The sequence below is a fragment of the Calonectris borealis genome, chromosome 12 (assembly GCF_964195595.1).
Source record: "Calonectris borealis chromosome 12, bCalBor7.hap1.2, whole genome shotgun sequence".
NCBI classification, from domain to species: Eukaryota; Metazoa; Chordata; class Aves; order Procellariiformes; family Procellariidae; genus Calonectris; species Calonectris borealis.
The window spans coordinates 2,020,536-2,046,656 of record NC_134323.1 but is presented as its reverse complement, the minus strand read 5'-3'; the positions used below and the strand labels follow the sequence as shown (position 1 = coordinate 2,046,656).

Below are 26,121 nucleotides of genomic sequence, written 5' to 3'. Positions count from 1 at the left end.
GGCACTCTCCGGAACTCCCCCGGTGCCCCCCCGGTACCCACCCCGGCACATCGGCACCCCCCGGAACTCCCCCGGTACCCCCCCGGTACCTCACCCCGGCACATCGGCACCCCCCGGAACTCTCCCGGTACCCCTCTGGTACCTCATCCCGGCACATCGGCACCGCCCGCTATCCCCCCAGTACCCACCCCGGCACATCGGCAGTATACGGAACTCCCCCGGTACCCCCCCCGGTACCTCACCCCGGCACATCGGCACCCCCCGGTACCCCCCGGTACCTCACCCCAGCGCCCATCCGGTACATCGGCATACCCGGTACCCGCCCCGGCACTCACACCGGCGCATCGGCACCCCCCGGTGTCCACCCCGGTACCCACCCCGGCACTCACCGGGCACCCACCAGCCGCCCACCCCGGCACCCACCGGGCACCCACCCCGGCACCCACCGGGCACCCACCCTGGTGCCCACCGTGCACCGACACCAGCACCCACTGCCCGCACCCGGGCACCCCCACCCCGCTGCACAGGCCTATGCCAGGAGCCGGGCTGAGTACGGGCGGGCTCGTGACAGGGATGACCCAGCGCACTTAGGGGTGCGTGCCCCATTTTGGGGAAGAAAAAACGTCAAACCCCCCCATTCCGCCTTTGCAAGCCCCCCCGGGGGGGGGCGAGAGGAGGAGCAGCGCCGGAGTGCACTGTGCCTTTAAGCCGCTCGGGCCGGCCCGGCCGCGCAGTGCACGCTGGGAGATGTAGTCCCCCACCGGCCAGCCTCCCACAGCGGGTGCCAGGGCGCTGGCGGGGCGGGACTACACCTCCCAGCAGGCACCGCGGCCGCCATCCAGGAGCCGGTCCGGAGCGGCGATGGCGGCGGAGTGGAGCGTCCTCCTCCTCACCTGCCAGCGCGGCGGCTGCGTCTCCGCCTTCCAGCGAGGCAAGCGGCGGGGCTGGGCTCGCCCTCTCCCCCTGGCGGGGCGGGGGGTGCCAGCCCTCAGCGCCGCCGGCCTCTCGCTTGGCAGAGCTGGAGGCCCGCCGGCTGAGGGGCGGCCTGGGCCCGCGGCCCCCCCCGCTCCTCCTGGCCGTGGAGGACCCCTGGGCCCGCCTGGGCAGCGGCGGGGCCACCCTCAACGCCTTGCTGGTGGCGGCCGAGCACCTCAGCGCCCGGGCGGGCTGCACGGTGAGGGGCCGTCCCCCGGCTGGGGAGGGGGCAGCGGGGTGGCAGCCTCTGGTGGGCCCGGGGGGGCGGGAGGGGGGGGGGGGTGGCTGTGCCGTCCCCGCTGAGTGTCCCCTGCTCTGCCCTCCCAGGTGGTGACCTCCGACGTCCTGAGGGAAGCCCGCATCCTCATTCTGCACATGGTGAGAGCTGACCCGCAGCCCAGCTTGAGACCCCTCCGTCACACGGCGAGGAGCCGGAGCCACCTCACGCCCTCTCCCTCCCTGTGACCCCCACCCCGCGTTCCCCGTCCCGCCAGGGCCGTGACTTCTCCTTCGATGACTGTGGCCGGGCCTTCACCTGCCTGCCCGTGGAGGAGCCCGGCGCCCCAGCCGAAGCTCTGGTCTGCAACCTGGACAGCCTGCTGGGGACCATGACACACCGGGTCCGTGTGGCCTGTGGGATGGGGCCCTGGGCTCGTGCCGTGCTATGCTGGGCACCCTGGCATGGGGGTGGGTTCGGCTCCCCCTGAAGCCTTTGGGGTGCCTTCAGCAGGCTCCTAGCAGGGCGGGAAGGGTGCTGGGTGCCCCACGAGGGCCAGGCCCCTTCCATGCCATCCCTGGGCACGTGGCCCTTCTTTCGGCAGCTCTGTGTGGGCTCCCCGCCTGGCGTGTGGGTCTGCAGCACCGACATGCTCCTCACCGTGCCCTCAGCACCAGGTGAGTGTGTGCCAGCCTTGCCTCCAACACCCGCTTCGGCTCGGGACAGGGGTCGGAGCTTGCAGTGGCACAGCCGGTTCAGCCTGTGCCCTGTCCCCATGATGGTGTGGATGCTCAGGCGTTGCTGACCCTGGTGCGGTTGGGAGCATCCGTTGTGCCTGCAGCAAGGTGGGCGAGGCTGGATACTGCTGTCTCTGCCTCTGCCGAGGGCCCAGTTTTCAAGCTGTTGTGCCCAGTGCGGGTACGTTCACTGCCCCAGCGGGCACTGGTCTCTGTCCCTCTCCCCAGGGATTGACTGGGATGGCTTCCAGGGCGTCAGAGTAATCGCGGTGCCCGGGAGCCAGGCGTATGCCAGGAACCACGGGGTCTACCTCGCCGATGAGCAGGTCAGGAGCAGCTCCCACTTCAAGGGACATCCCTTGGAGATGCAGGAATCCCCACCCCTTTGGTCCCTTGGGTGCTGAGGTCCCAGCCCAGCCACGGTTGCTTGGCTTGGGGCACCCTGAAGAGCTCATCCGGGTGGTCTCGCTCCCAGGGGCTGGTGCGCGACATCATCTACAAAGGCACGGAGGCCCAGATCCAGCAGTGCGCGGGGCCTGACGGCACCGTCCCACTGGTACGGCACAACTCGGGTGTCGGTGGCCCTGCCAGCCCCGTCCCTCATGTCACCATGGCCGTGGCCTCAGCCCCGCTGTGCCCTGGCAGGTCTGCGGGGTGGTTTTCTTCTCCTCGGATGCCGCTGAGCAGCTTCTGGCCACTCACGTCATCCCTCCTCTGGACGCCTGCACCTACATGGGGCTGGACTCGGGGGCACCACCCATCCAGGTGACAGCCCCTCCGTGGGGGACGGGACCCCTTGTCCCACGGGTGCTGCTGCTGGGCATCTCTATAGGGACTGTTTGCCCCTGTGCTGCCAGATTTGGGCAGGAGAGGTGGCAGGAGGGGAGCACCCAGCAGCAGGGTGGGGGCCAGGGTGGCTGCACCGGCTGGCCTGGCTGCACCCAACAGGTCCCTTCTCTCCCCAGCTCTCCCTCTTCTTCGACATCGTGCTGTGCATGGCCGGGGGGATGACGGAGGAGGATTTCGTGAAGGGTGGTGGTGACGCCAGCGTAAGGAGCGCCCGCTCTGTGCTGTGGACAGCTCTCCGCGCCTTCCCTCTTAGCATGGGTGAGTGATGCTGTGGTGGGTGCACGCGACATGGCCCATCCCTGAGCCCTGCATGGTGAGAGATGGGGTGGTCAGGGCCTGGCACCCAGCTATTTCTCCTCACGACTGGGGGTCCCCAGGTCTTCTCTCCCCACCCCTTCGACTGGGGATGTTCAGCCTGGCTGCCCTTGGCTCAGGCGGGTGTCAGGCACACCCACGTCTGCCGTCGGTGCGCTGACAGCTCTCCTGCCCCCCTGCAGCCTGCATCCCCGACGCGTCCTACGACTACATGACTACCTCTGCAAGCGAACACATCCGCAGCCTGACGCTCCTGCCCGGCTCTGCCAGCCACCTCCGCTTCTGCAAAACAGCCCATTCCCACGTGGACGTACGTCCTTCCATCCCCAGCCTTGCTCACGCACATTTTTTGGGGGTCGCTCCGGACCCTGGTCCCACGTGCCTCTGTGCCCCCGGCAGCAGCCCTGGCTCCTGGAGGACGGCTCTTCGGTCACCAACTGCCTGCTGGAAGGAGCTGTGCGGCTGGCGGCTGGCAGTGTCATCCAGCACTGTCACCTCCAGGTACGTGGCTGAGGTGGGGGTGACCCCGAGTTCTCAGTGCACTGAATGGGTGGCAGGTGGGGTGGCCCTGGCTGGGATGGGGGACCCACGGCTGTGAGATTTGGGGTGTCCTTCCTCTTTCTGGCTGCTTTTTGCCTGGTGCCGGGGACCCTGGTGGTTGTCACCCTCCCTAGGAAAGGGGAGGAGACTGTGACCGCTGGGCTGTCCCTCCCTGGGGACCAGGGCAGACCCTCTCCTTGGGGGCTTTATCGTGGCTGAGAGCCCTTGGCCTGAACTTGCGCAGTCCATGTCTCCACAGCCCCGTGACAAAACCCGGGGAGGTTGTCCCCTTCCGAGGTCAGGGTCTGGCTCCGGTTTGGGGGCTGCTCTGGGGCCAGCTGTGCCACTCCGTGCCCTGCTGCCTCTTCCACAGGGTCCCCTGGAGATTGGTCCTGGCTGCCTCCTCTCGGGCCTCGCCCCAGGCTCCTCGCCAGCCCTGCAGGGCTGTCCTCTGCGTGACGTCGTCCTGCAGGGCCACCACGTCCGGCTACGTGACCTGCCCTGCCGCGTGTTCACGCTCACCGGCCGCCTTGACGACTGGCAGGTACGGGGGCAGCGAGGCGGCACGAAGCTCCCTGCGAAGCCGGGGCGTAACCGTCCCCTCCGTCTGCCCGCAGAGCCCTGCTGACAAGGCCACCTACCTGAACGTGCCCTGGGCCGAGTTTTTCTGTCGGACGGGCATACGGTAAGTGCCATGTGCCAGGACGGGACAGGAGACCCGGCTCCCCTGGGGATGGCTGCAGTGGGAGGCGTCACGGCCACCCCAACCCATCCTGTGTCCCACCTCCCCTCCTGGAAGGTGTCCTCGAGCCCCGGGGCGGTGCTGACAGCTCTCCCTCCATCAGGGAAGGGGACCTTTGGGACACCGAGATGCCGCGGGGGAGCCGCTGCCTGCTCAGCGCCCGGCTCTTCCCAGTGCTGCACGCCTGCGAGGCGCTGGGGCTGGAGGATGTGCTGTGGCTGCTGGCCCCGGCGGCAGTGGCCGGCGAGCGGCTGGCACGCTGGCGAGCGGCGTGGCGCATGTCCTGGCAGGAGCTGCTGCCCTGCCTGGACAAGGCGGCCGAGCTGGGTGCCCGCCGGGCCCTCTTCTTCCTGCAGGGCCAGCGCAAAGTGCGGCGGGTGCTGCTGGGGCGCCAGGACAGCAGCCTCCTGCCGCTCGCCCGCAGCGCCGTCCATGAGGGCTACCACGAGGCAGTGCTGGGCACGCTGGACGAGGGTGAGCTGGACTTGCACAAGCTCTGTCTCTAGATATCGGGGCTGTTTGGTGCTCCCCAGCCCCTCCAATAACCCCCCATTGCAAGAACCAATGGGGTGCACCCCCAGGGCATCCGACAAGCCAGGGTGGGCGCAAGCCATGCGAGTCCCTCTCCCCTGGAGCTGGCTTATTGCAGAAGCGGGCTGGTTCGGGGTGACCTGCAGCCTCCTTTTGTTTTCTAGTTGCCTCCACAGCTGGTGACGCTGGCATCGCAGCCCGGGCACTCGCCTGCATCGCCGACGTCCTGGGCTGCATGGCAAGAGGGGAAGGGGGCTTGCGGAGCGGACCCGCTGCCAACGGGGAGTGGGCCTCAGCTTTCGGGCGCCTGGAGAGCGGGGACATCGCCGGTGGTGTCCGGGAGCTGGCCGCTGAGCGGCAGAAGTGGATGAGCAGGTGAGGCTGGGGCCGGTGAGCAGCCGCTGCCCTGTCCCAGGCATCGGCACTTGGGGAGCCGTGGCAGCGGGCTCAGCATCTCTCTTTTTCCAGGCCAGCTCTGCTGGTGAGAGCGGCTCGACATTACGAGGGGGCTGAGCAGATCCTCATCCGGCAGGCGGTGATGTCCTCCTGCCAGTTTGTCACCGTGGGGCAGGCGGAGCTGCCACCCGTGGGGCACTGGGTGCAGGTGGCATGTCCGGCCCGCCTGGACCTCTCTGGTGAGTGCATCCCCCCAGCCCGATGATTCATGTCTCACCCCCGTGATGTTGGGGGAAAAGAAGTCGGGGTGCCATGGGGAGCTGACGGTGAGCTTCGGCAGGCGGCTGGAGCGACACCCCCCCCATCACGTACGAGCACGGTGGGGCCGTGGTGGACGTGGCGGTGCTGGTGGACGGGTGCCGGCCCATCGGTGCCCGGGTGCGGCGCATCGGCGAGCCGGAGCTGCGCCTCGTCAGCCTCGGCGGGACGCCGCAGAGCGAGGCGGCGGTGGAGCTGGTGTGCCGGGAGCTGGAGCACTTGCAGGATTACTGCCAGCCGCATGCGCCAGGTGAGGTGTCACCAGCCGCACGGCCTGGCTCCGTACGCTCGATGTCCCCTCGGTGTCCTGACCCCATGGTGGCCTTTTTTGGGCATGGTGGGGTGAGGGAGCAGCTAGTGCAGCAGGCATCAGCTTTGCTTTCTCCTCTTGTTTCCAGGAGCCCTGCTCAAAGCTGCCTTCATCTGCACCCAGGTCGTGCAGTTCCCCTCGCAGAAACCCTTGCGGGTCCAGCTGATGGAGAGCTTCGGCGGTGGGTTTGAGGTGCACACCTGGTCCAAGCTGCCCCACGGGTCTGGCCTCGGTAAGTCTGCAGGGAAAGGGCTGGGGAGTCCCTCACTGGCGCCGGGGAGTCCCTCCTGCTGCCAGCACCGGGAGGGGGCATCCCCCTCGCTGGCAGGAGCCTGGCCCCGGCTCTCACGGGCATGTGTGGTGCCTCGCTGCCCTGGCCCCGCCTGCATCCAGGCACCAGCAGCATCCTGGCGGGAGCGGTGATGGCATCGCTGTACCGGGCGGCTGGGAAGGCTGCCAGCACCGAGTCCCTCATCCACGCCGTGCTGCACCTGGAGCAGAGGCTGACGACAGGTAGCGTCCGGGGGGAGCAGCCAGCCCGCGGGGTGGGGGGCCCAATGGTGGCTGAGGACCCTCTGCCCTGCAGGCGGTGGTTGGCAGGACCAGGTGGGTGGGCTCGTGCCCGGCATCAAAATTGGGAGGTCGAAGGCTCAGCTGCCGCTCAGGGTGGAGGTGGAGAAGATTCCGGTGCCGGACGGTTTTACCCAGACCCTCAACGATCACTTGCTGCTGGTGTACACGGGGAAGACTCGCCTGGCCCGCAACCTGCTCCAGGTAATGCCTGGGTGCCCCTGGGTGCCGTGGGCTCTGGCCTTTGCTCCCCCCACGGCCTTTGGTGCCTGTCCCCTTTGCTGGTGCAGAGCTTTGCCACCCCAACAGGAGCAACTACCTCCCCGGGTGCTGCTGGAGCCAGCCGGATGGTGACAGGGACGTTCTGGTCTCTTGCAGGACGTGGTGAGGAACTGGTACGCCAGGCTGCCCTCCGCCGTGCAAAACGCCGACGCGCTGGTGAGCAACGCCGAGGAGTGTGCCCAGGCCTTGAGGCAAGGTGTGAGCCCCCTTCCCTGGGCCAGGCCGGCCCTTTTAACGACTGAAGAAACATAAACTCTCCTGGGGAGAGTCTGCGCAGTCCTGGGGGGGGGCAAAGGCTGGGGGGCTGCAGGCTCTTGCAGTTGCAGAAGCCTCAAATTCTGCCCCCAGGCCCGGCATATTACTGGCAATGCCTGAAAACCGGCATATTACAGGCAATGCCCCAAAATTCAGGCTTGAATGAAGACTTTGAGGAAGGGGAGGTTAGACACGCTGAGTTTGGTTGATTTTTCATGAGCCATCCATGATGGGGCTGGGGGCCGTGCCTAGCCTGTGCGGTAGATTCGTTTGGCTGCTGGGATGCTGCAGAGGAGAAGCCGGAGCATTAAAGCAAGCAAATTCTCCCCCTGTGGAGGATTAAAAATAAACAGCAACGTGACAGGGCTGGGTTGCTTGCTTGGCAGGCAGAGCTGGGAGGAACTGGGTAGATGAGAAGGCAGAATTTAGCTTGGGCTGAGCAGGAGAGGCAGGGGCAGGTTTCTACCCCTTGGGCAAGAAATAAGAGGCAAATTGTTTGCGATACCCTCTTCCCTGCAGGTAACCTGCCGCTCGTCGGCAAGTGTCTGGACCGCTACTGGCAGCAGAAGAAATGCATGGCCCCTGGGTGCGAGCCGCTGGCCGTCGGGCGCATGATGGGTGCTCTCCGGCCCTACGTCTACGGGCAGTGCTTGGCAGGGGCTGGCGGCGGCGGCTTCCTTTACGTCTTAACCAAAGGCCCTCGGCAGAAAGAGGCTTTGCACCAAATTCTAGCAAAAACCGAGGTGAGATGTGAGCTCCCAGGCGGTTCGCTGTCGCAGGCAGCTTGCAGAAGCTTGCTTTATATAGCAGAAACACTAGGAGCATCTCGCCCCACATGAGATTGCTTGTTGTCCCCTTAGCCCTCCCCAGGACCTTGGAGGTGAGAACAGGTCCCTTGCTGGCTCCTGCCCCAACCCGTAACTCTTTTTTCCTAGGGACTGGGCAACTTCAGCATCCACAGCATCGAAGTGGACACGGGCGGTTTCTCTGTGGAGGTCGTGGGATGCGATCCGAAGGGCGGTGCTCACCCCAGAGGGGACGTGGCTGTGTGACGGCCTTCAGCCCTGACGCATTCCTGGCAGATATGCAGGGCAGGGGAGGGAGCAGCCAGCTGCCTTCTGAAGCAGAGAAATCCCCGTTGCTTTAGAGGCAGCTCCTTCAGCCAGCTCTAACAGGTGCCTTAGGTCTTCATGTGGCCTTTTTGTGCTGCTACTTGCCCCAAAAGCCGGAGAAGCTGTGAGGAGCTGGGCAGGCAAAACCATCCCCAGAGGGTGGCCTTACTGGACGGACAGTTTGCTAGGGCCTCCAGGCTGATTTTGGGGTTTCACTGCAGTTTTTATGGTTCTCCAAAGGGGAAAGAATAGCATTTGTGATTCTGCCTCTAGCAGGAGCCTTCCTGCTCTTCCAGCAGCAAGGGCCCACGCTGCCCGTTCGGCATGGAATGCTCCTGCACCAAGGATGCAACCTGAATACGGAATCAAGTCCCTGTCCTGTGCTGAGAGACTATTTCTGCAGCAAGTTACTGGTCCCTGCAGTCTCTCTGAATAAAAAAAAACCTTGTTCTCAGTTTGTGCTTACGCCCCTCTGTCCCTAGCAGGGCTCCCCCCTCCCCGCGGAACAGCAAGGGCCCAGGAATGCGGGGGCAAAGCCCTTCCAGGGGTGGGTAAGGCAGAACCCACATGTAGGGGGCTGGTCATCGCCCTCCGCAGCCCTGGGTGAGGGAGGACAGCAGGGGAGCGCTGCCGCAGGAGGCAGGCAAGCAGCGGGCTGGCACCAGGGGCTATCTATCTCAGGGGTGTTTGTACTCGTGATGTGCCAATGCGAGCTGCGGGGGGGGCAGGAAGATCCTTCTGATGCCGTGGCACAGGGTAGAAGAGGAGAAATGGTGCATAGCTCTTGTCCTGCATCTCTCCAGCTCCCTCCGGGCCCGCAGACACACACACACCGACCAAGGCTGCTGCTCAGCCCGGCGAGGTTTATTTACAGGGTAGCTGTACAGGGCACAGGGAGCCAGCAGTAATACAGTCCCGTTTCCTACAGCAGCTTTCTAGGGATTTTCCAAGCACCCTCCCCACAAAGAAATCATTCCTTTTCCCTTCAACAGAACAGTCCCGATCGCCACCAGGAGAAAGCCAGGGCTCAGAATTTGTAGGACTCCAGTAGCTGACCCTTAAACTGGTGGCACAGCAGGAACACAACTGCGGCCAGCAGCACGGGCAGAGTGCTCTCTGCAGACCCGTATTTGAACCACACCGCAACAGCCCCCAAATTTCCTGACCTGTGGCCTCCCGCAGGGCAGCAGAATGAAGGGAGTCAGGAGCTAGCACAAGCTTGTCCCTCAGACTAGGATGTGTTCTCAGAAATAGTGTCATGCTGCTCTCAACATGAGAGATTCTTCTGCTGCCTTGTTTCTGCTCCCACAAAAGGACGGCAGCTCTTTTTCCCAGGCACAGGAAAGCCCTTTGCTCCGAGGAATACGAGCAGAAGGGCAGACACCATCCCATCCCCACACCATCTAACAACCAGCCAGCCCCAGGACAGGCTCCAGAGCTGCAGCCTTCCTGCCGTTACCTCCAGCGCGGTGCTGACCCAAGCACCGTCCAACTAAAGGCGCAGCCGCTTGATATCCTCGCTGCGGAAGTCGATTCGGAGAGCCAGCACCTGCCGGACCTCGGCGGGAGTAAGGCGCCAGGTGAGCGGGCCGGAATTCGGGCCCCAGTAATCCAGGATCTCCGTCACCTGGAGAAAGAGGAGAGCTGCAGGAGACAACGTGGCACCAACCGCCCTCGCAGGCGACTTCAAACTCTGGCTATGGTCACGGTATTTCCTGTCACTAACCCCTGCAGGCAAACACCCATCAGGCAAACACCCATCAGGCACGGGGCAATTTTTCCAGCTTCTCCATACCCCATAGGTGTGACAACGTCTGGATGAGCCCAGTAAATCCATGTGGAGTCCAGCTGGGGCTCCTGCAATCCCCCAATAAAAGCAGACAAAGTGCAGCTCTCACCCTTTCCAGATTGAGGATGGTGGCCATCTGGGAAAGACGGGCAAACTTGTCGCGGATAGTCCAGGTGGTGACTGTGGTGAGGTAGGCTATGAGAGACCTCAGCTCCTTGTCAAACTGCAGACCACCAAGCTGTGGAGACCAAGGGAGCTCTGTTAACTCTCCAAGCAGGCCCAGGGGTTGTGCCAAACACACAATTAACAAAAGTTACAGCGGGGCAGGGGGAGGTCTCTGAGCAGGAGGGTTCCAGTTAGACCATTTATTGCAGGTTGAACTGGCTTATGTTTAGACCCACCTTAAAAGCCAGCCCCCTTATTGATGCAAGCTCTTCCCAGCCTCATCACAAAATGCGCTTTCTGCCTGTGTGTGCTAATGCGAGGTCTCCCTGAGCCAGCCACCAGCGGTGGCAGAGCTTCTTTAAGGGTAACATTTGCCTCTGCCCTGCCCCGTCCCTTTACTGAGGGTTTCCTTGTGGAAGGTTGGCAGTCAAGCCAAGCTATGGGGTAGAGGACCGTGTTTTGCTTACCCTGCTGAAGGTGGATTTGAGCAGCACTTTCTCCAGTTCGATGGCTATGAGACTGGTCATGAGACCAGTGAGGGTATCGTAAATCACTGGAGACAGTCCAGCCTGGAAGCAGAAACCTGTGTCATTCTTTTCAGGAACACCTGAGCAGAGGTCCACAAAACCCAAGCCCATGAGAGCTTTCAAATAAAGACCCATCACTTGCAGGCTCAGTGAGCGGAGGATGCCACAGAATCGATCCAGGTACGTGGGGCTTGCAAGCAGGCTTTGAGAATGGCAGGAGAAGGGGGTGACTGGGTCTCTAAGAGCCCTGCGAGGCACTGGAGGACACCTCTGTCCGCCGTTCCCCTGAGCAGGGGAGGAGTTGGGAGATGCCACGTGGAGGTCTGGTCAAAGCCCAGCAGGCTGCCACGTCCCTCTCTCTCTTCTCTCACCTTGAACTCTGTCATCTGCTGTTCCAGATTGACGATGAACTGCTGGACCCAGGGATCATTAGCTTCGTAGTCACTGAACTCCTCCTGACATGGAAATACAAAAAGGGTTGTTTATGTGGCCTGCTGCGAAGAGCAGCAAACAGCCCAGAGGGCAGGAAGGGAGGTCCCTCCTGGAGCAGCACTGCACCCCTTCCATTTTCTCAAGCTCCTCTCTAGCGAAATGCCCCTTTCCAGGCTGGGATGCAGAGCAAGTTCTGGGTATTTTACTGTTGCTCTGTGCTGAGGAAACGGCAGAGAACTGAGGGGAATGAGAGACAGCGGTTGCTCTGACTGTGCTGCTGAGCAGAGGACGGAGAGCGCAGAAGTACGGTTGGAAGCAGAGAACGCCGCGCCTTACCTCCTCGATGTTGTGGGAGACGGAGAGGAATAAGTTGATCCAGGGCTTCACCTGGGGTTTGATGGCTGTGCTGTTCAGCTCGTTGAGACCTTCCTGAGGGGGACAGGAAGAAGAGAGGAGAGCCTTTACTGGGCTCATCCAGAGAAGAGAGAAGAACGTCCAACAGCACACAACCTTTACAGCCAGGCTGTCTTCATGCTGCCTCCCGGGGAGGCAAACCGACCCACAGACTTGCACAGGAAACCGAACCCAGAAGTCCCAGATCCCACGCTCTTCTGGTGCTGGAGGGCTCTGAGGACACCACGATGACGAGAAGAGGAAGGACATTGGCCCAGAAGCTGCCGTTGTGCTGACTTGCAGCCTGGTCTGATGGGCTCGTGCTTCCCCCACCCCTGCCCACACAGCTACAGAGGTCTCCTGGCAGGAGAGAGGCGTTCGGTTCACATCCCACCAGGGTAGGAAAGGACAGAAACACCAGCCTTTCCACTCAGCACCAGCCAGGAGGACACTGTGATGGGACTCAACTGATGCCTCCCACCTCCAGTGCAGCTTAGCTCAGTAGGAGAAGCTAAAAGGAGGATAAAAGCTGTAACAACAGTTAGTTCCCTGAATTAATCATAACTCCAGCACACGCCGTCTCCCCTGAGCAGCAGGATGTCAGCAAAGGCTGTTCTGTCCGCTTCGATGCTAGAGAACTCTCTGAAAGCCCTCTCCTGCCAACCACCCCCTTTTGACTCAGCAAGATGTCAGGAAAGCTCACCCAGCGTGAAACTATTCAGGTATCGATACTGCCTGGCATTTGATGGAAGTTTTTAACTAAAATTGGCATTTCTGAGCAGACCCTGCTGGCAATTGTCCTTTTCCTAGGCAAATTCAATGTGCGTGTAACTCAGGCAGCGCAGGAGCTTGCTGCTCAGCCTCTTGATTGCTTTGCAGCCAGTTATAATACTGGACTAGAGCTAGACTGGAGAGTTTTCCTCCTTACTGATGAGCTCTTTGGTTTCGATACCGACCACAAACCTCAAGAGGATTCACTGGCAATGCTGATCTGAAGGCATCCGGCTGCAGCGAACTGCAAAGCCAAATGAAAAATAGTCTGGCCCCTCTGTGAAGTACAAAGCTGATGGCAAACCTCGTTCAAAATATTCTCTTTTGCTTGGTTTCTTTCCACAGGAGATATTAGGTCTTCCTGCTCCTCTCCCTGCCAGAGACCACTGTGAAATTTTAGGGCAACAGGCCCCAGCATGCCACACGAGACAGTGGATTTAGTCAGACAGCCTTCTGCCCCATGCTGGGGAGTATTTCCATTTGGGAAAAGAGGAGAAACCCGAAAGAAAAGCAGCTCTTCTCTACCAACAGCCTGTCTTCAGCGTTACTTAGTGAGGCTCTGGACAACGTGACAACATGCTGAGCCACGAGGGAGAATGGAGGAGATGGAAATGCTATTAATATTTCTTCTCCTGAAAATGCTGAACCAACTATGACTCTGTGCTGAGCGAGGACAAATGGAGCAACATTCCTTCTGGCTCTGCAGCTGTTTTCAGGGCTTTTTATGCAGCTGCCAGCCGGTGCGGCTGTGCAAACGGGCTGGATCTGTTTCCATGCCTCAAAGCTGACTGATTTACTCCTTCCTGCACCCCTACCAGCACTCCTGGAGTCAGATGTGGCCCAGGCCTTGGGCTGAAGTGATTCCTGCCCGAGCTCTCCCTGAAGACACTGGGCAGCCAGTGTCGGAGGCCAGCAGTAACTCAGCAAGACACTCACCTGCAGCAGGTCACGAAATTTGTTGGAGACGGCAGCCATGTCAGAGAGGCAGCTGTCAATCTTGGCCTGCGCTTGCTCACCCCCGAAGCCTTGGCTAAGCAGTTTGCTGCAGTCACTCTGCAGGGAAGAGATCCATGAGCAAGTTGCAAATTAATAACCTGGGCAGTTTCTATCGCTTCACGTCGCTGAGCTCTGGCTGCCCACCAGCACGCTTGCGGGCTAGGACAGGCACCAAACTCTTGTCCCTGTGAAGGCAGAGGCTGCTGGCTCCAGCTGGGGAGAGGACAGCAAGAAAGGAAGCCAGGGGCTATCTAGCCCAGCACCAGAGAACCACAACTTCTCAATGCACATGTTATTCCACTGGCTTCCAGCCTGTGCCAGGTTGGTCAAGCTGGAGGAACTGGTATTTCCAGCTGCTGCTGATGTAAAGGCCGGAGATTGCTCTGCCAGCTCAGAATTGCTTTCCTAAGGCTGGAGGGCAAAGACGTCGGGAATTTGGGCATAGCAAAAGCCAGATTATTTACTTGACCCCTCCAAGGGAGGATATTACAAGTCTGATTAAGGAAAAAACAGTAAAGAATCCAGACCGCACCTCCAAAGTCTTCTTTAGGGTCATGATGTTTTCGCTGCAGACTTCCACATTGTTTAAGGTCACCTGGGAAAAAACAACAAAACAAATCCAAGTAGAATTCATTAGAATTTCTCAGCACCTCAGCCCCAAGTCCATATGTTTACTCCATGCCCTGCTCACAGTACAGGCTGAAATGCAAATACGTAAGGGACAGAGGTGCTACTGTGTGATCTATGCATTGCAGATTCACGGAGCTGTAAGAAGCTGAACTACAGTAACCGAGCATGTGTGCTGAACCTGCAGCTAGTGCAAAGTTTGAGATAGTTTACTTGTTTTCCTCGTCATTCTGTCCACGATGTTGCAGCGAAGCCCCACTGGTGGAAGACAGGAGGTACCCCCAGCTTTCTGTGTCAGTGTCACGAAGAACAACCGACCAGGAGTGGCTGGAGGTGATGGCTTATACGCTGTGTCCAGAGAAGCAGGGCAGACGGGAAGGCATTCGTACCTACGCAGGAGGAATCAGCACCCTTCCTGCCGGATGAGTACCCGTCCTTCACTGAACAGACTGTTCTCTACCTGCTGAAGCTGAACTAAATGTCAGTATAAGGCTGGGGTTTGCGCAGACAGGGAAGTGAGGCAAGCTGACAGGTGAATGAGGAATTCCAGTGGGAGAATTGACATTTTAAGCACTTTGCTTCAAGAAATGCAGAAACCTATTACCAAGAATTTAATGAAATGGAAGAGTTTAGTCCCTCCTGCTCCCTTTGTTGCCTTCTCTCCTTGTACAGTGAAAGTCCCAAGGAGCCTCTTCAGCACTGGGTGTTCACAGCAACTTAGAGAGAGGGAGACAAGTGAGGGTGAGCCAGCCCCTCTCCAGTGCTCTCAGAGCCTCTGCCCACAGGTCTGCTCAAACAGCAGCGCTGGCTGAGAGGAGAGAACAGATCCAGAGTTGCTCTCCCGGTGAGGTCTCTTCCACAACGCAAGCTCTATACAGCATCCCACCATGGGGAAGGATGTGTTATGCTGCAGAAGACAGGAGCGACGGCCCTTCAAGTGCTCTCCAAGGGGTCTCTAATGCTCACTGCCGTGTTTTGTCCTGCTCAAGTGTGCAGAGAGTTGCAGCGCTGCTGTTAGGAGAAGGCAACAGGAGGATCTTGCAGGCCAAGCAGTGCAGACAACTCTGCTCTAATGGAAACTCTGTGATTTCATAAGCGAGAATGAACGAACCCTGAGCTTGGGCCAGGAAACTTTTTCATCTAGAGGAAAGTGTGGATGAGATGTGCAGAGCCTGTGAAGAACAGGATTGATGGACACCTCAAGAGAGCACAGGCTCTTCCCCAGCCTGGAGAGAATCATCATCGCAGCAGCCTGAGAGGCAGTCACAGGATCATACTTGCACAGGCCTGGTGTGGAAGCCCTACAAACATGAGGTGAGGTAGAAGCATCTACCAGACATCCAAAGTCAGGCCACCCACCATGCCTGAACAGGTTTTCAGGTTCTCTGAACATGTTATAGTTGCACCAATCCTGTTCCAAAGAGCTCCCCATTGTCTTTCCCCTCACCCCAACTCATTCTACACCAGAACAGCCATGAAACCCACCAGAAAGGACTGCTTGGCCTCATCGGTGCTTTCAATGCCTTTGGTATCGAACTTGCCCTGCTGCAGGCTGCTGTGCATGATGTTCACGGCACTGGTCACCCCTCTCTGGAAGTCCTGGAAGGTCGTGGCTGGAAAGCCCTGCTTCAGCTTGTTGTACAGAACCTCCCTGTGAGGCAAGCAGAACGTACCAGGGCTTAGAGCAAATACTGCACAGCCACAGCAGAGTTGTGCTCCGTGACAGGGGACAGCACTCTGGCTGAGCTGTGACCTGAACAAGGTAAGCAGAACTTCATAGGGACAACAGAGGGATGGCAAATATGTCCTGACAGCATCTAAAGGAGGCAAGGCTGAAAGAAAAACACAACCACCCAGTTTCTGAGCTTTCCCAAAAATCCTGCCTGCAGCTGTCTGTTGTCTTCAGTCACAGTTCCCCACTCCCACGCTGGGATGAAAAGCAGGAGCAGGACAATTTCTGCAGGCTCACCCCAAATTCAATCTCACAGGCAACCCAGAGAACAATTAGGGGTGACCGTGTGCCATCAAGCAGGGTAGCACTCCAATGTTACGTGGTGATTCGGTCTCATAGGGATTTTGGGCCATGAGGTTCCTTTTTCTGTTTGTCCTACAGGTGACCACCACTACTATGAGAAAAGTATGCCCAGCTCCAGTTTCCCACACCACACCTGACACTGCTTCCTACAAGCATCTTCCATGGAGATGACGAACCAGAAGTTCAAAGGCGAAGAACACAAGGAAGACCATCTGACAGCAAACACTGTTTGCAGAACGTGAGGTGGAGGCAAGTTACAATGAACCTGGTGTATTTTCATTACCTGAAGTCAGACTCCAGCTCGGTGGTGGAGTGGTTGATCATGGCACAGAGACAGTCTATGCTGGAGCTGGACAGAGCACGCCCAATGCACTTCTTCACTATATAAAACACGTCGTCCACCATGCTGGAGGTGAGCTGGCCCTTCTCGTAGCTGTCCATGGCAACAGCCTGCAAAGAAAGCGGTCTCAGTGCCCTGAGCTCAGTGAGCAAAGGTGCCCTCCCAGAGCAGCACTGTGAGACCAAACTGCCAGCCTGCCCGTTTCACCCCGAGCTGAACCCCACATGTGGGCTGGCACCACCCATCCTAGTTTTCAGTAGCCCATAGACCTGGAAGATCTGGCTCTGGAAGATACTCAGGGGTATGTTTGGAGTCAAAGTTCAGAAACAACCACTTGCTTTTCAAAGCCAAGGGAAACAAAAGAGCTTCTCAACAACTGCAGACCTGCCACGTACTCATCTCCCTCCCTAGGGATGCTCAGCAGAGGACTGTGGAGCACACGCAGAGGTCTCAGCCCTACCTTGTTGACGGTCTCCCTCATGAAGTATTCCTCCATGGTGATGTAGTAGCCAATGAGCTCTTGCATGGTGCGGCTCAGTAGACAGTTGTTGAGGAGCTTGTCCAGGTATTTTTGATGCTCTACAGAACACAAAAAAGAACCATCAGCAGGGACCAAGTGCCAGAAAGCAGTTCCACCTAATCCCCTTGCTGCCTGTCTCATGGGCAGCCAGTGGACACACAAACCCAACCTGGAATAAATCACAGGCCTCAACTGTGGAGCTGAAATTGCTGAGCTGACTTTTGCAGGTGACAAAAGTGATTTCCAGAGCTCCATTTGGAGTACCAAACCCCTGAGCCTGTTTTCCCTGTGGCCTCCACCTTTAGGAGCTGTGCCTGCAGTGACCAAAGGGTCCTCCCTCTGTTTGGGAACCTTGTTTTTTATGCTCTGCAGTCATTCCTAATGTTGGTTTCCCTGTTAGAAGGAACAACCAGTGCTGAAAACGTGTTTGGGGAGGCCAGGCTACACAATCCTCTTCCACAGAGTGCTCCCAAAGCATCTTTGCAGATCCTGTATCACTCTGCTCTGCCACTGACTAAGATATATCTCCACTAAGATATATCTCTGCAAGGAGCAGAGAGCCTGCAAGTATTGGTATTCAAGGTGTTACCTTGCTTTACCTCCTCTGAGGCCATGGAGTCTCCCACCTCAAAATCGGATATTATTCGTCTCTTGATGAACCTCAAGTAGAGCTCACTGCGGGCGTTCATCAGAGTGACTTCTGTTAAAATAGGGTCAAGCTCCCTGGAAGGAACATAGCAAGAATCAAGGTAGCAAGACAACAAAAGGAGAGGCACTAATTTAACTCAGTTAAGTAGTGTGTTCTCTTTCTCTTACTATGAGATCAATACCGCCCCTTTCCATCTGTGCCGTTGAGTGGCAAAGCTCAGCAGAATAACTCGTATGTGCAAAGAATGCACGTACAATGAAAACGTCCTGAAAAAATCATTACAGAGAAGCTTCTTTTTTCCTCATGGATGTAAGAACAAGCACATTAAAATCATAGCAGTAAGGACTGCAAGACTCTAAGCAACCCGATATAACTTCAAAATTAGCCCTGTTTTGAGTGGGAGGTTGGACTAGAGACCTTCGGCAGTCCTTTCCTACCTCAGTTTTGCTATGATTCTGTGAGCCCTACATGGCCAGCATTAGAAATGCCTGGTCCCTGCCATCTCCATATATGTGCTTTTGTGCACAGATTCATGTGTTTCTCTGAAAATGATGAAGAATCTGTTTAAGCTCAACAGCTCAGGAAACGTGAGACCAAAAAAGCACGCGACAATGCAGAACACAGTGTTCAGATCAGAGATAACTATGGAAAAAAAGACTTCACTCACATCAGCAGCTTTTTCATCAGTGTGCACAAAAGAACTTTACAAATCCTGCTCAAAGTCTCAAAACACACGAGTGGGACAAGGAACCATTATCTTTATTTTACAGATGAAAAAGCAAAAGCTCAGAAAACCTGGGATGCATGCACAGTTACTCAGACCAAATAGTAAGTGGATCTCTATTACCGCTGAAATAATTAGTCATGCAGGCTCACAGACAGATCTCCCTTGAGGAACATAAGTTTTCTTTCAAACATGCAGTGCCAGAATGGCCTTACTTAAGGGCTATGCAAATACTTAAGATAAGAAGAAGAGGGAGATTGAAAGCACTTCCGTTCATTAGCAAGAAACTGATGTTACAGAGTTGCTGCAGCAGCAGTACAGATAAGACCCAAAGATTTATTCCTGATTCTGTCACAAATTATCTGCCTAGGGAGCTACTCTGACCATCAAAAGGTAATGGGCACAGGCAATTAAAGTCTCAGTCCTTCGTGTGCAGTGATATTGCCAGCCCTCCAGCAATGTTTAGGACCAAGGCTTAAAAGTAACGAGTAAGCAAAATAAATCACCACCACAGAAACTGCCTTTATAAAAGGGCAGTGAAGGGCACCTAACAATTGGATGTTATGCTTTAGTAGCCACAAAGCCTCTAGAAGACCAGGAGAGTTATCTAAATGCTAAGCAGCGTTATTAACAGCTCAAGGGTGGGAGGTTAGAGAGCAAAAAGAGGTTTTGTTTGTACCTTGGTTCAATCTTCTCTGCAGAAGAACTTCTCATCATGCTATTCTGAACTTGCTGGAACTGCAATCACAAAAAAAGGGAGAGTCATCAAAGTTTTTGCTGATGACTTGGAATTAACACCCGCTTCTCGTGCTGGAGCCTAAGGAGGTGCATACTCAGGGGGGGTGATAGGAATGCTTTGCAGGAAGCACTGCCAGAGAAGGGAACCGCATCAGTTCACCTCCTCCTCCAAGACAGAGCTCATCCTGCCAGGAAGGATGGTGGGATGGGAATGCCAACAGAGGCACGAAGGTGTGTGACCATAAGGCAGTTACAGCAGCCCTGCATCTAACTGACAGAAGCAGGAACAGGACAGCGGGGAAGGTGTACTGAAAGCGCCCTACAGACCTGCAGAGCAAAGAATCCTGTGCCCAGGGTCCATTTACCATCCTCCCAATGAGTCCTTCTCCGCAACAGAAGGACTGCCTCTACAGGGGTGGACCCCTTCAGCCATCAGCGCAAATATGGAGTAAAGCAAGGTTTTTCTCAATACACAAGGTCAAACGTTGCCACGTCTATGGCAGCCGGAACCCCACGGAGGTGGATAGAGGCCACAGTTGGCTGTGTCAGGCAGCATCACACCCCTCTTACCTGCCTGTGATAGTCCCTCTCTTTGATGAACTTGTCCACCACCTTCTCCACCTGCCGGTCGCACTCCACTTGCAGGTGCTTGATGAGGGTGTAGAGCCTCCCTGGCCCATAGTAGGTCTCCACAATGGGCTGGTGGGTCTCCACAATGCGAGCAATCCCTGCAGGGAGAGGGGAAGCACAAGAGAGAGACTCAAGCAGGAGTTCCTATCCAGTCTAGACCCAGAGCAGAGCTACACAGGTCCACAGACAGGACCTAACAAGGGATCATTCATTCCCCAGATAAACAGTTTAGACTGTCTGAGCCACTCTCTAGTGCCTCACTGAAGGCCTTTCATTACCACCCCTCGTTTCATGGCATCTTCTCTCTGCATGTGACACCTTCCATCCTCTCCCCTGTTTACTGCAAGGCTGCAGTGCAAATCTCCTGGAGTAGAAGCCATCTCTCTTCCACCTGCCATGCGGTGTGTGTCAGCTGCCCTCCTACCCAGCAAGATACAAGATATGAAGCTTCCACAGGAGAAAGCCGCATGAGGTAAACCTGGCAGGGGGCATAACGGCCATCCAAACCTTGTCTCAGCTTTCAGCACCTACCAGGTTACAGGAGAAGAGCAGTACTAGGAAAATCAGCCTAGGGAAAGCTCTGCTCTTATCTGTCACACAGATGCCCAAGAGAGCAAGCATTAGTGAAGGCAAGACCTCACCGGAGAAAAAGCTCACCCCCGAGGAGGTCTCTCTACAATATTGCTTTCTTCTCACAAACTCTCTACTCCAAGAGTTAGCAACGCTCCCCCTCTTTTAACACTACTGCCAAGAAAGCCTCGGTGGCTCTAAGGTCCTTCCAATAGCAGCAAGGGTGCCAGGCTGGGAGAGTGACTTGGCAGTGGTGCAACCTGGACTTATAGCAGACTTAATAGAGAAGATGGTTAATCACCATGGGATCTCAATTACTGTCTTTGGCGACATTCCCACAGAACATTCATACTCCCTTCTCTTCCTTCCCTCTCTGCTTTCAAGCTCCCATGGTCCTCCTTGAAGAGCCAGGCCTGGAGGCATCAACAGCGGCTCAGTCCTAAGGGATCCGATTTGTTTGTCTGGAGAGCTGCATTTCTGAAGAAACCTTGAGGGAATACCCATTTGTTTTGAGGATGCAGAGAACAGGAAGAGTCTGATTCCTGGAGGAAACCAACAAATCCTTTGCAAATTCACTTTGTGCCTGCGCGAGCTGTACATAGGAAAGCTTGCTTATTGTAATACCCTCTCCTGGCTGGGAAAAAGTCTACTAGTTGTGTCCCTGTCCCTCTAGCGTGACACTCCCATAGTTCAAAGGGGAAGGAGGCATTTTGTGCTCTCCTGGAGCTAGAATTAAAAACATTTAAACTGATGGACAATCTCATCACGGATTATTTTCAATCAATCAGCAAAGAGGAAAGGAAGAAGATTACCTTCAAAGAGGAGCGTCAGGGTGTCTGCAAAGATGACAGCAGCTCGACGGTCACTCATGTCCGTCCCCATCACCAGCTGCAGGTTCTCCTCTGCTTTGTTGGCCACCTGCATGACAGCAGGACGAGTCAGCTGGTAACACTCAAAGACACGCTTCATCCCATAGAGTGGAGCTCTGTCCCCTGCCCTATAGAGCCCTGGGCTTTTGCTGGCTTCCCACTGCAAGAAGTATTGCTGCTGTTCCTCCTTTGAACAGGGATCTTTTCCTCTCTTGTGGAAAACTCAAGGATCAAAGAGAGGCAGAAACTTGTTCTTCTCTTTCCAGGCTCCCTTGTATGAGCTTTAGGCAAGCAAAAAGAGCAAGACACAGAAGGAGAAGCCAGCCAGCCTGTGGGATCTGTATTCAGACACCAGAAAGCCCATCCCAGGACGCAAAATGCAGGGAGAGAGATGAACTAAGGCCAGTGATGGTTTCTAAGATTAACAAGCCAGAGCCAAGATCTCCTTCCGCAAGATCTGTTGACAGAGACTGGGTTTTGCTTTCCCCTAGGAGACCAGACAGGTCGCAGTATGTTTCACAGAACCTGTTACCTGCTTGCAGAGGTACTCTGAGAACTTGCTCAGCCCCTCTTCATGTAAGCCTAGCAGAGGAAAGATCTTGAAGAACCGTTCCACCTGGGGCAGGTCTCCCTGCTTCATAGCTGTGTCGAATTTTTCTGTGACAATTGCCTTCAGGCGCTGCTCTGCTTCTTGCAGGAGCTTCAGGTTGGCATCAATTATGCCCCCTGATCAAAAGGTCAGAGAAGAAAGGGAAAAGTGACAGCACAATGTTAGTACCGTATCAAGGGCTACTTTTTTTTCCCAGCAGAGAGACCAACACTGTGCAGCCTGCAGCCCTAAGGTGAGAAGGCGGAAGACACAGTGGAATTCCCCTACAAGCAAAGAAAGATAGGTACACGTGTGATGTACACACAGCTAATGTCGTGGTCTTACATGGAGGATGCGAACACATCAACCGGGACATTTCTTTTAGGGATCAGGCAAGTTACTCCTTCATTTCCAGTTGCTCTGCTTGGTAGCACACCGTAACACTGCAACAGTTCTCCCTGACAGAGCCTTCTCCCTCACCGCTTTTGTCCTGCGCATTTTATCCTTCACCAAGTCAGCACCTGAAATGCTATTAAAGCCACGTGCCAGGAACTCTCAATTAATGATAATTCAAACCTAATAACGCTTCAAAAACATTCATCGTTATGTTACTCTGTAACATACTAAGATCTTTAGCTAGCATTAGATCTTCTGCTTCGTCTATTGAGCTGAGGCTGTCTGCCATGGGAAATCATGCAGCCTCTAGTTATCTACTGGAAAGGTGACTGACCAGCGTCTCCTCACCAACAGTACTTACCTTCCTTGCCCTGACGACTGAGCTCAATCACTGATTTGTCCAGAGACAGATAGCGATGGATATGAGCTGCTGCTTGTTCATAATCTTCATTTCGCAGGGCTGTTTGAACTCCATCCATGCAGAACTTCAGGTCAAGGATGTCGTCAGCTCTCTGAATGGCCTGATAGAGTCGATTCTGCAAGAAAAGCAACCAGTAAGGCTTCCTGCTGCGGGCTGGACCAGGGAAAGAGAATTATGAGGAGAAGACAGCGTGGGGGGGGGGAAAGAAGGAAGAAACAGACCGAAGCGATACTTCTCTACACGTTAAACAACTATGTAAGAAGAAACCCCAAACTACTTAAAAAGTTGTAAGCCCATTGACCCCGAAAGATGAACAGCATTTACCTGTCAAAACTCAGATTGGACTCAGAGGCCATGTTCCACTTTAACAAACAGGCAGAGACCAGAGACACAACTACACATCATCTGTTTTGATTTAAGCAGTTGTGCTGGGCGCTGGGACTTGACACCTCTTAGCCTCTGTACAAAGAATATGACAGCCCGGATTCCTGACCACTCTTGGGTGACAATGACCATCTCCACTGTCCTCAGCGCTGCAATAGTTGACAAAAGAGTGCTAATGAAGACTAACCTCAGCTTGTTCACCATATTCTACCAGGAGCTGTGTGGACAGAAGGGGATGCTGGAGAACCAGCCGCTATATGGAAAATAGTATGCGTTATTTACCCTTGTACCCTGCAATATCCAGGAGTCCAGCAAGATACCATTAACTAACAACACGAGAAAATGCTAAAACAAAGAACGACGCAGTTTCCAGCCCACCTGCACACTGAAGAAAAGAGCACGTTTCTCTGCTGTGCTGTGAGCACACGAGCAGACAGAACACGGCTTGGCGGCGACAAGTCCCAAACACTCCCTCGGTCCAGTTACCTTGGCAAGGTCAAGCTGGCGGACTTTACTGCTGACGTTCTCAGCCAGGTTACAGGTGAAGGTGATCATCCCCGCCAACTGCTGGGCATCCCCCTCGATGAGCTGCAAATTAGGGCTGGAAAGACAAGCAAATTGAACATCAGATGCAAATATTAAGTAGTCGGATGGTCTGCAACAGCAGGATGGTTCTTCCTCCAAACCCAAATGCTCCTGTCAGCAACAATTCCTCTCATTTCATGCCCCTCCTACAGCAGCAAAGCATCAAAATCAAACAGACTGCTTTGGAAGAGGCTGCACAGACTGACTAACGACTGGCTTGCTAGCAGACAGGGCATGAACGAGCCACTAAGACTTTATGATACTCTCCACTTCTGAAGTGGAAGATGAAGTCTATAAACTTGTGCTCCAAGCTCCTAGACGTGAGGCCACTTAGGATGACTTTCCAGACTGCCTGCACGAGCTCATCACGAAGAGGCAGTAATATCTGTCCACACCTGTGAACAGCCTGACAGAAGACATCTGATCCAAGCACTGATCCTGAAACCTAACAACCTCTGGGGTGAGACCTTCAAAGAACTGCTTAGCCTACGCCAAAATGGGTCAGTCTGCGTGAGTCTGTTCGTGCTGCTGAGAAGAACCGTGTGCCTGGGGATGAGAATCCAACTACTGTTCTCTACCACAAACTGATTTAGTGTCTGACATTTTCTGAGAATGAATGTGCTTCCCTCACAACACTGAAATGAATTTTCACGTCATGCAGGAAGCAGGGAGGTACTGAACAGTGCGCAGAAGCAGAAAGAAGGGGAGAGGATCGCTAACCCCATGCGATGAAGCGCAACCATCTTGTTCTCTATAGTGCTTTGCTGTTCCAGGAGGGCATCCAGTTCTTCCTGCACAGCTTTCTGAAAGAAAAGGACGAAGGAAGTTTTGTGTGACTTCAGCTCTCCTCCAGGCCAGCAGCTTATCACAGACCCCACATCCAAGTCAAGGACATGCAGCCAGCAAGGCGTTAGCGCTTCCAAGAGCTCGTATGACAAATAAATCCTTCCTAAGCTCTCATTTTAATCCTGTACATTTTTATATTTTTGCCATTTGAAAGCATCAGTTATGCAAACCTCATCACACAACTTTTAAGTCAGATAACCCACAAACCCTGGCCGAGCTTCCAATGCAGGAGGACCCTGAATCTGCAGGTTCCTCACGACTCAGGGACACCAGTTCCGCGGAGGCGACACCGTCCCCGCACCGGGCCCGCGGGACGCTCGGGTAATTAATGTCTCTGCAAAGGATCCGGACGACTAGGCGAGCCGTGACAGCGAGCTCCCCTTGTCACCACAGCAGCGGCCCGGAGGGGGCTGGAGCAGCGAACACCTCCGGGGTGCCGCGTCCCGCACCCCCGGACCACCCCAGCCCGCCCCGCCGCAGCCGATCGCCGCCGGGGGCCCCGCGGCTTCCCCACTGAAGGCCCCGCCGCCTCTCGGGCCCGCCCCACACACACCTCCTCCTCACACAGCCGGCCGTAGGCGGCCTCTAGGTCTACCAGGTCGGTAAGCGACTGAATCCGCTCCATGGAGAGGGCGGAGGCGGCCGAGCCACCGCCCTCCCCGTCCGGCGCCCTCGGGCCCGGCGCCGTGGCCGCCGCCATCTTGGGGTGCAGCTGACGCGGTCGATACCGCCGTGAGGCCCGTCGGGGCTGCCGGTAGCGGTGCCTGAACGTTTGCGGCCGCTCGGCTCCGCCTGGCAGCGCGGGAGGCTCACGGTCCCCCGGCGCTCTACACTTAAATGAGGCTGTTTTTTTTTTTTCGGAGGCTCTTGGTACGGGGAGCGGCTGCCATCGCCCCGTGATTATTCAGGCGCTGTTCCGTGCAGCCTCCTCCGCCACACGGCGCGCGCGCGCCGGGCCTCGCAGAAAGCCCCTGCGAGGAGGCGCGGGAGGGCAGGGCGCAGGTGCGGGGCTCATGGCGGAGCGGGCCGACGGCGCGCCCGCCTAGGCCGGAGCAGCATCCGCCGCCATCCGCGTCCATCCGCACGGTAAGGGCGACCCCGCCGCGCCGCGCCGCGCCCGGTGACGGCCCCTCGGCTGGGGAGGCGCGGTATGGGCCGCCATTTTGGCGAGGGGGAGCAACCGCGGGCCCGATCACCGCGGGCCCCTCGGGGCCGGGCCTGTGGGGAGCGGCTGGGCCGGGCGTTGATCCGTGACCGGTTCCCGGAGCCTGCGGCCCTGCTCCCCGCAGGGCGTGGGTAGCCCGTCCGCGGTGCGAGGGAGGGCCTCGGCGAGGCTCGGGGCGGCTGAGGGCCGGTTCCCCCGGCCTGGGGCCTGCAGCGCCCGGCGGGAGGAGCGCGGCGGCCTGCGCGCAGCTGGGGTTCCCTCCCGCCTTACCCCCAGGGAGAGGAATCGACTCGGGCGCTCGCCCCAAGCTGTTGTGGGTAGCTTGGCTCGTATTAAATGAAACGGCGAGATGAGTGAGGTGTAACGGCGCAGGGCACCTCTAGAGGGATTTGGTAACTTTGGTTTCTGAACAACTAAAACCGTAAGAGGAGTAATTAGCTGGAAGCGCTGGTCAGTCTCGCGGCAGTGGGGAGCCCAGCTGGCGCTCGGCAGCCTGGTTATCTTTGGGAGAGCCTTTTGCCTTTTAGTATTACTAAATACCGAATAACTTTAGCTGGGTGGCAGTAAGCCTTCTAATGTAAAGTGATAAATGCAGGCAAACCAGAGGGCAGCGGTTCTCTCTCTGTGCCCTATGGAAGACTTTGTTTTTACAAAGTATATATTTTTGTTCTCCGTGTTGCAGACTCAGTGGAGCTACGATAAGGTGAAGCAAACCCGTTGCCAACATGTTTCTCTACAACCTGACGTTGCAGCGTGCCACTGGCATCAGCTATGCTATCCATGGCAATTTCTCAGGTAATCATCTCCTCCC

General features: G+C 56.7%; 3 protein-coding genes across 8 annotated transcripts in view; 2 read left to right on the top strand and 1 right to left on the bottom strand.

Annotated features, from left to right (window-relative positions):
• Positions 1 to 833: 833 nt before the first annotated feature.
• Positions 834 to 8,851, top strand: FCSK (fucose kinase). 2 transcript variants are annotated; one of them, XM_075160951.1, is made up of 23 exons: positions 834 to 931; positions 1,017 to 1,174; positions 1,303 to 1,353; positions 1,470 to 1,595; positions 1,797 to 1,869; positions 2,158 to 2,255; positions 2,405 to 2,485; positions 2,575 to 2,694; positions 2,895 to 3,036; positions 3,276 to 3,403; positions 3,493 to 3,594; positions 4,007 to 4,177; positions 4,251 to 4,318; positions 4,479 to 4,849; positions 5,071 to 5,281; positions 5,375 to 5,541; positions 5,643 to 5,870; positions 6,019 to 6,162; positions 6,324 to 6,443; positions 6,517 to 6,704; positions 6,879 to 6,978; positions 7,557 to 7,780; positions 7,973 to 8,851. In XM_075160951.1, the coding sequence occupies exons 1-23, from the start codon at positions 862 to 864 to the stop codon at positions 8,087 to 8,089; spliced, it is 3,258 nt and encodes a 1,085-aa protein (XP_075017052.1). In that variant the 5' UTR covers positions 834 to 861; the 3' UTR covers positions 8,090 to 8,851. The 2 variants fall into 2 exon arrangements, with proteins under 2 accessions (XP_075017052.1, XP_075017051.1); XM_075160950.1 differs by lacking the exons at positions 834 to 931; positions 1,017 to 1,174; positions 1,303 to 1,353; ... (1 more) ...; positions 2,405 to 2,485; positions 2,575 to 2,694 and having other exon boundaries at positions 1,478 to 1,869; positions 3,276 to 3,594; positions 4,007 to 4,318.
• Positions 8,852 to 8,992: 141 nt separating this feature from the next.
• On the bottom strand, positions 8,993 to 24,907 carry COG4 (component of oligomeric golgi complex 4). 3 transcript variants are annotated; one of them, XM_075160952.1, is made up of 19 exons: positions 24,699 to 24,905; positions 24,020 to 24,102; positions 23,201 to 23,315; positions 22,271 to 22,445; positions 21,457 to 21,650; positions 20,868 to 20,973; positions 19,426 to 19,583; positions 18,797 to 18,855; positions 17,334 to 17,467; positions 16,685 to 16,803; positions 16,168 to 16,334; positions 15,335 to 15,500; positions 13,755 to 13,817; positions 13,163 to 13,279; positions 11,399 to 11,491; positions 11,002 to 11,085; positions 10,571 to 10,672; positions 10,048 to 10,176; positions 8,993 to 9,776 (listed from the first exon to the last, which is right to left on the bottom strand). In XM_075160952.1, the coding sequence occupies exons 1-19, from the start codon at positions 24,843 to 24,845 to the stop codon at positions 9,642 to 9,644; spliced, it is 2,346 nt and encodes a 781-aa protein (XP_075017053.1). In that variant the 5' UTR covers positions 24,846 to 24,905; the 3' UTR covers positions 8,993 to 9,641. The 3 variants fall into 3 exon arrangements, with proteins under 3 accessions (XP_075017053.1, XP_075017055.1, XP_075017054.1); XM_075160954.1 differs by lacking the exon at positions 24,699 to 24,905 and adding an exon at positions 24,353 to 24,609; XM_075160953.1 differs by lacking the exon at positions 13,755 to 13,817 and having other exon boundaries at positions 24,699 to 24,907.
• A 183-nt stretch (positions 24,908 to 25,090) lies between these two features.
• Positions 25,091 to 26,121, top strand: part of SF3B3 (splicing factor 3b subunit 3) — a 29,939-nt gene continuing 28,908 nt past the window's right edge. For 2 of the 3 annotated variants that reach the window (XR_012675335.1, XM_075160948.1), the window contains exons 1-2: positions 25,091 to 25,231; positions 25,993 to 26,105. Coding sequence is in view for 2 of the 3 variants with exons in the window: in XM_075160948.1 (XP_075017049.1) it covers positions 26,036 to 26,105 (70 nt within the window). In the remaining variant the exon portion in view is untranslated. The remainder of the gene's footprint in view (positions 25,232 to 25,992; positions 26,106 to 26,121) is intronic. The other variant, XM_075160947.1, reaches the window with a different exon arrangement.

Coding starts and splice junctions, on each gene's coding strand:
- FCSK (XM_075160951.1), top strand. CDS start 862: ATGGCGGCGGAGTGGAGCGTCCTCCTCCTCACCTGCCAGCGCGGCGGC. Junction 4,319..4,478: donor TTCTGTCGGACGGGCATACG/GTAAGTGCCATG, acceptor TCCCTCCATCAG/GGAAGGGGACCTTTGGGACA. Junction 5,282..5,374: donor CGGCAGAAGTGGATGAGCAG/GTGAGGCTGGGG, acceptor CTCTTTTTCCAG/GCCAGCTCTGCTGGTGAGAG.
- COG4 (XM_075160952.1), bottom strand. CDS start 24,845: ATGGCGGCGGCCACGGCGCCGGGCCCGAGGGCGCCGGACGGGGAGGGC. Junction 13,818..15,334: donor AGGCCAAGCAGTCCTTTCTG/GTGGGTTTCATG, acceptor GTTTTTTCCCAG/GTGACCTTAAACAATGTGGA. Junction 11,086..11,398: donor TCTCCCACAACATCGAGGAG/GTAAGGCGCGGC, acceptor TTTCCATGTCAG/GAGGAGTTCAGTGACTACGA.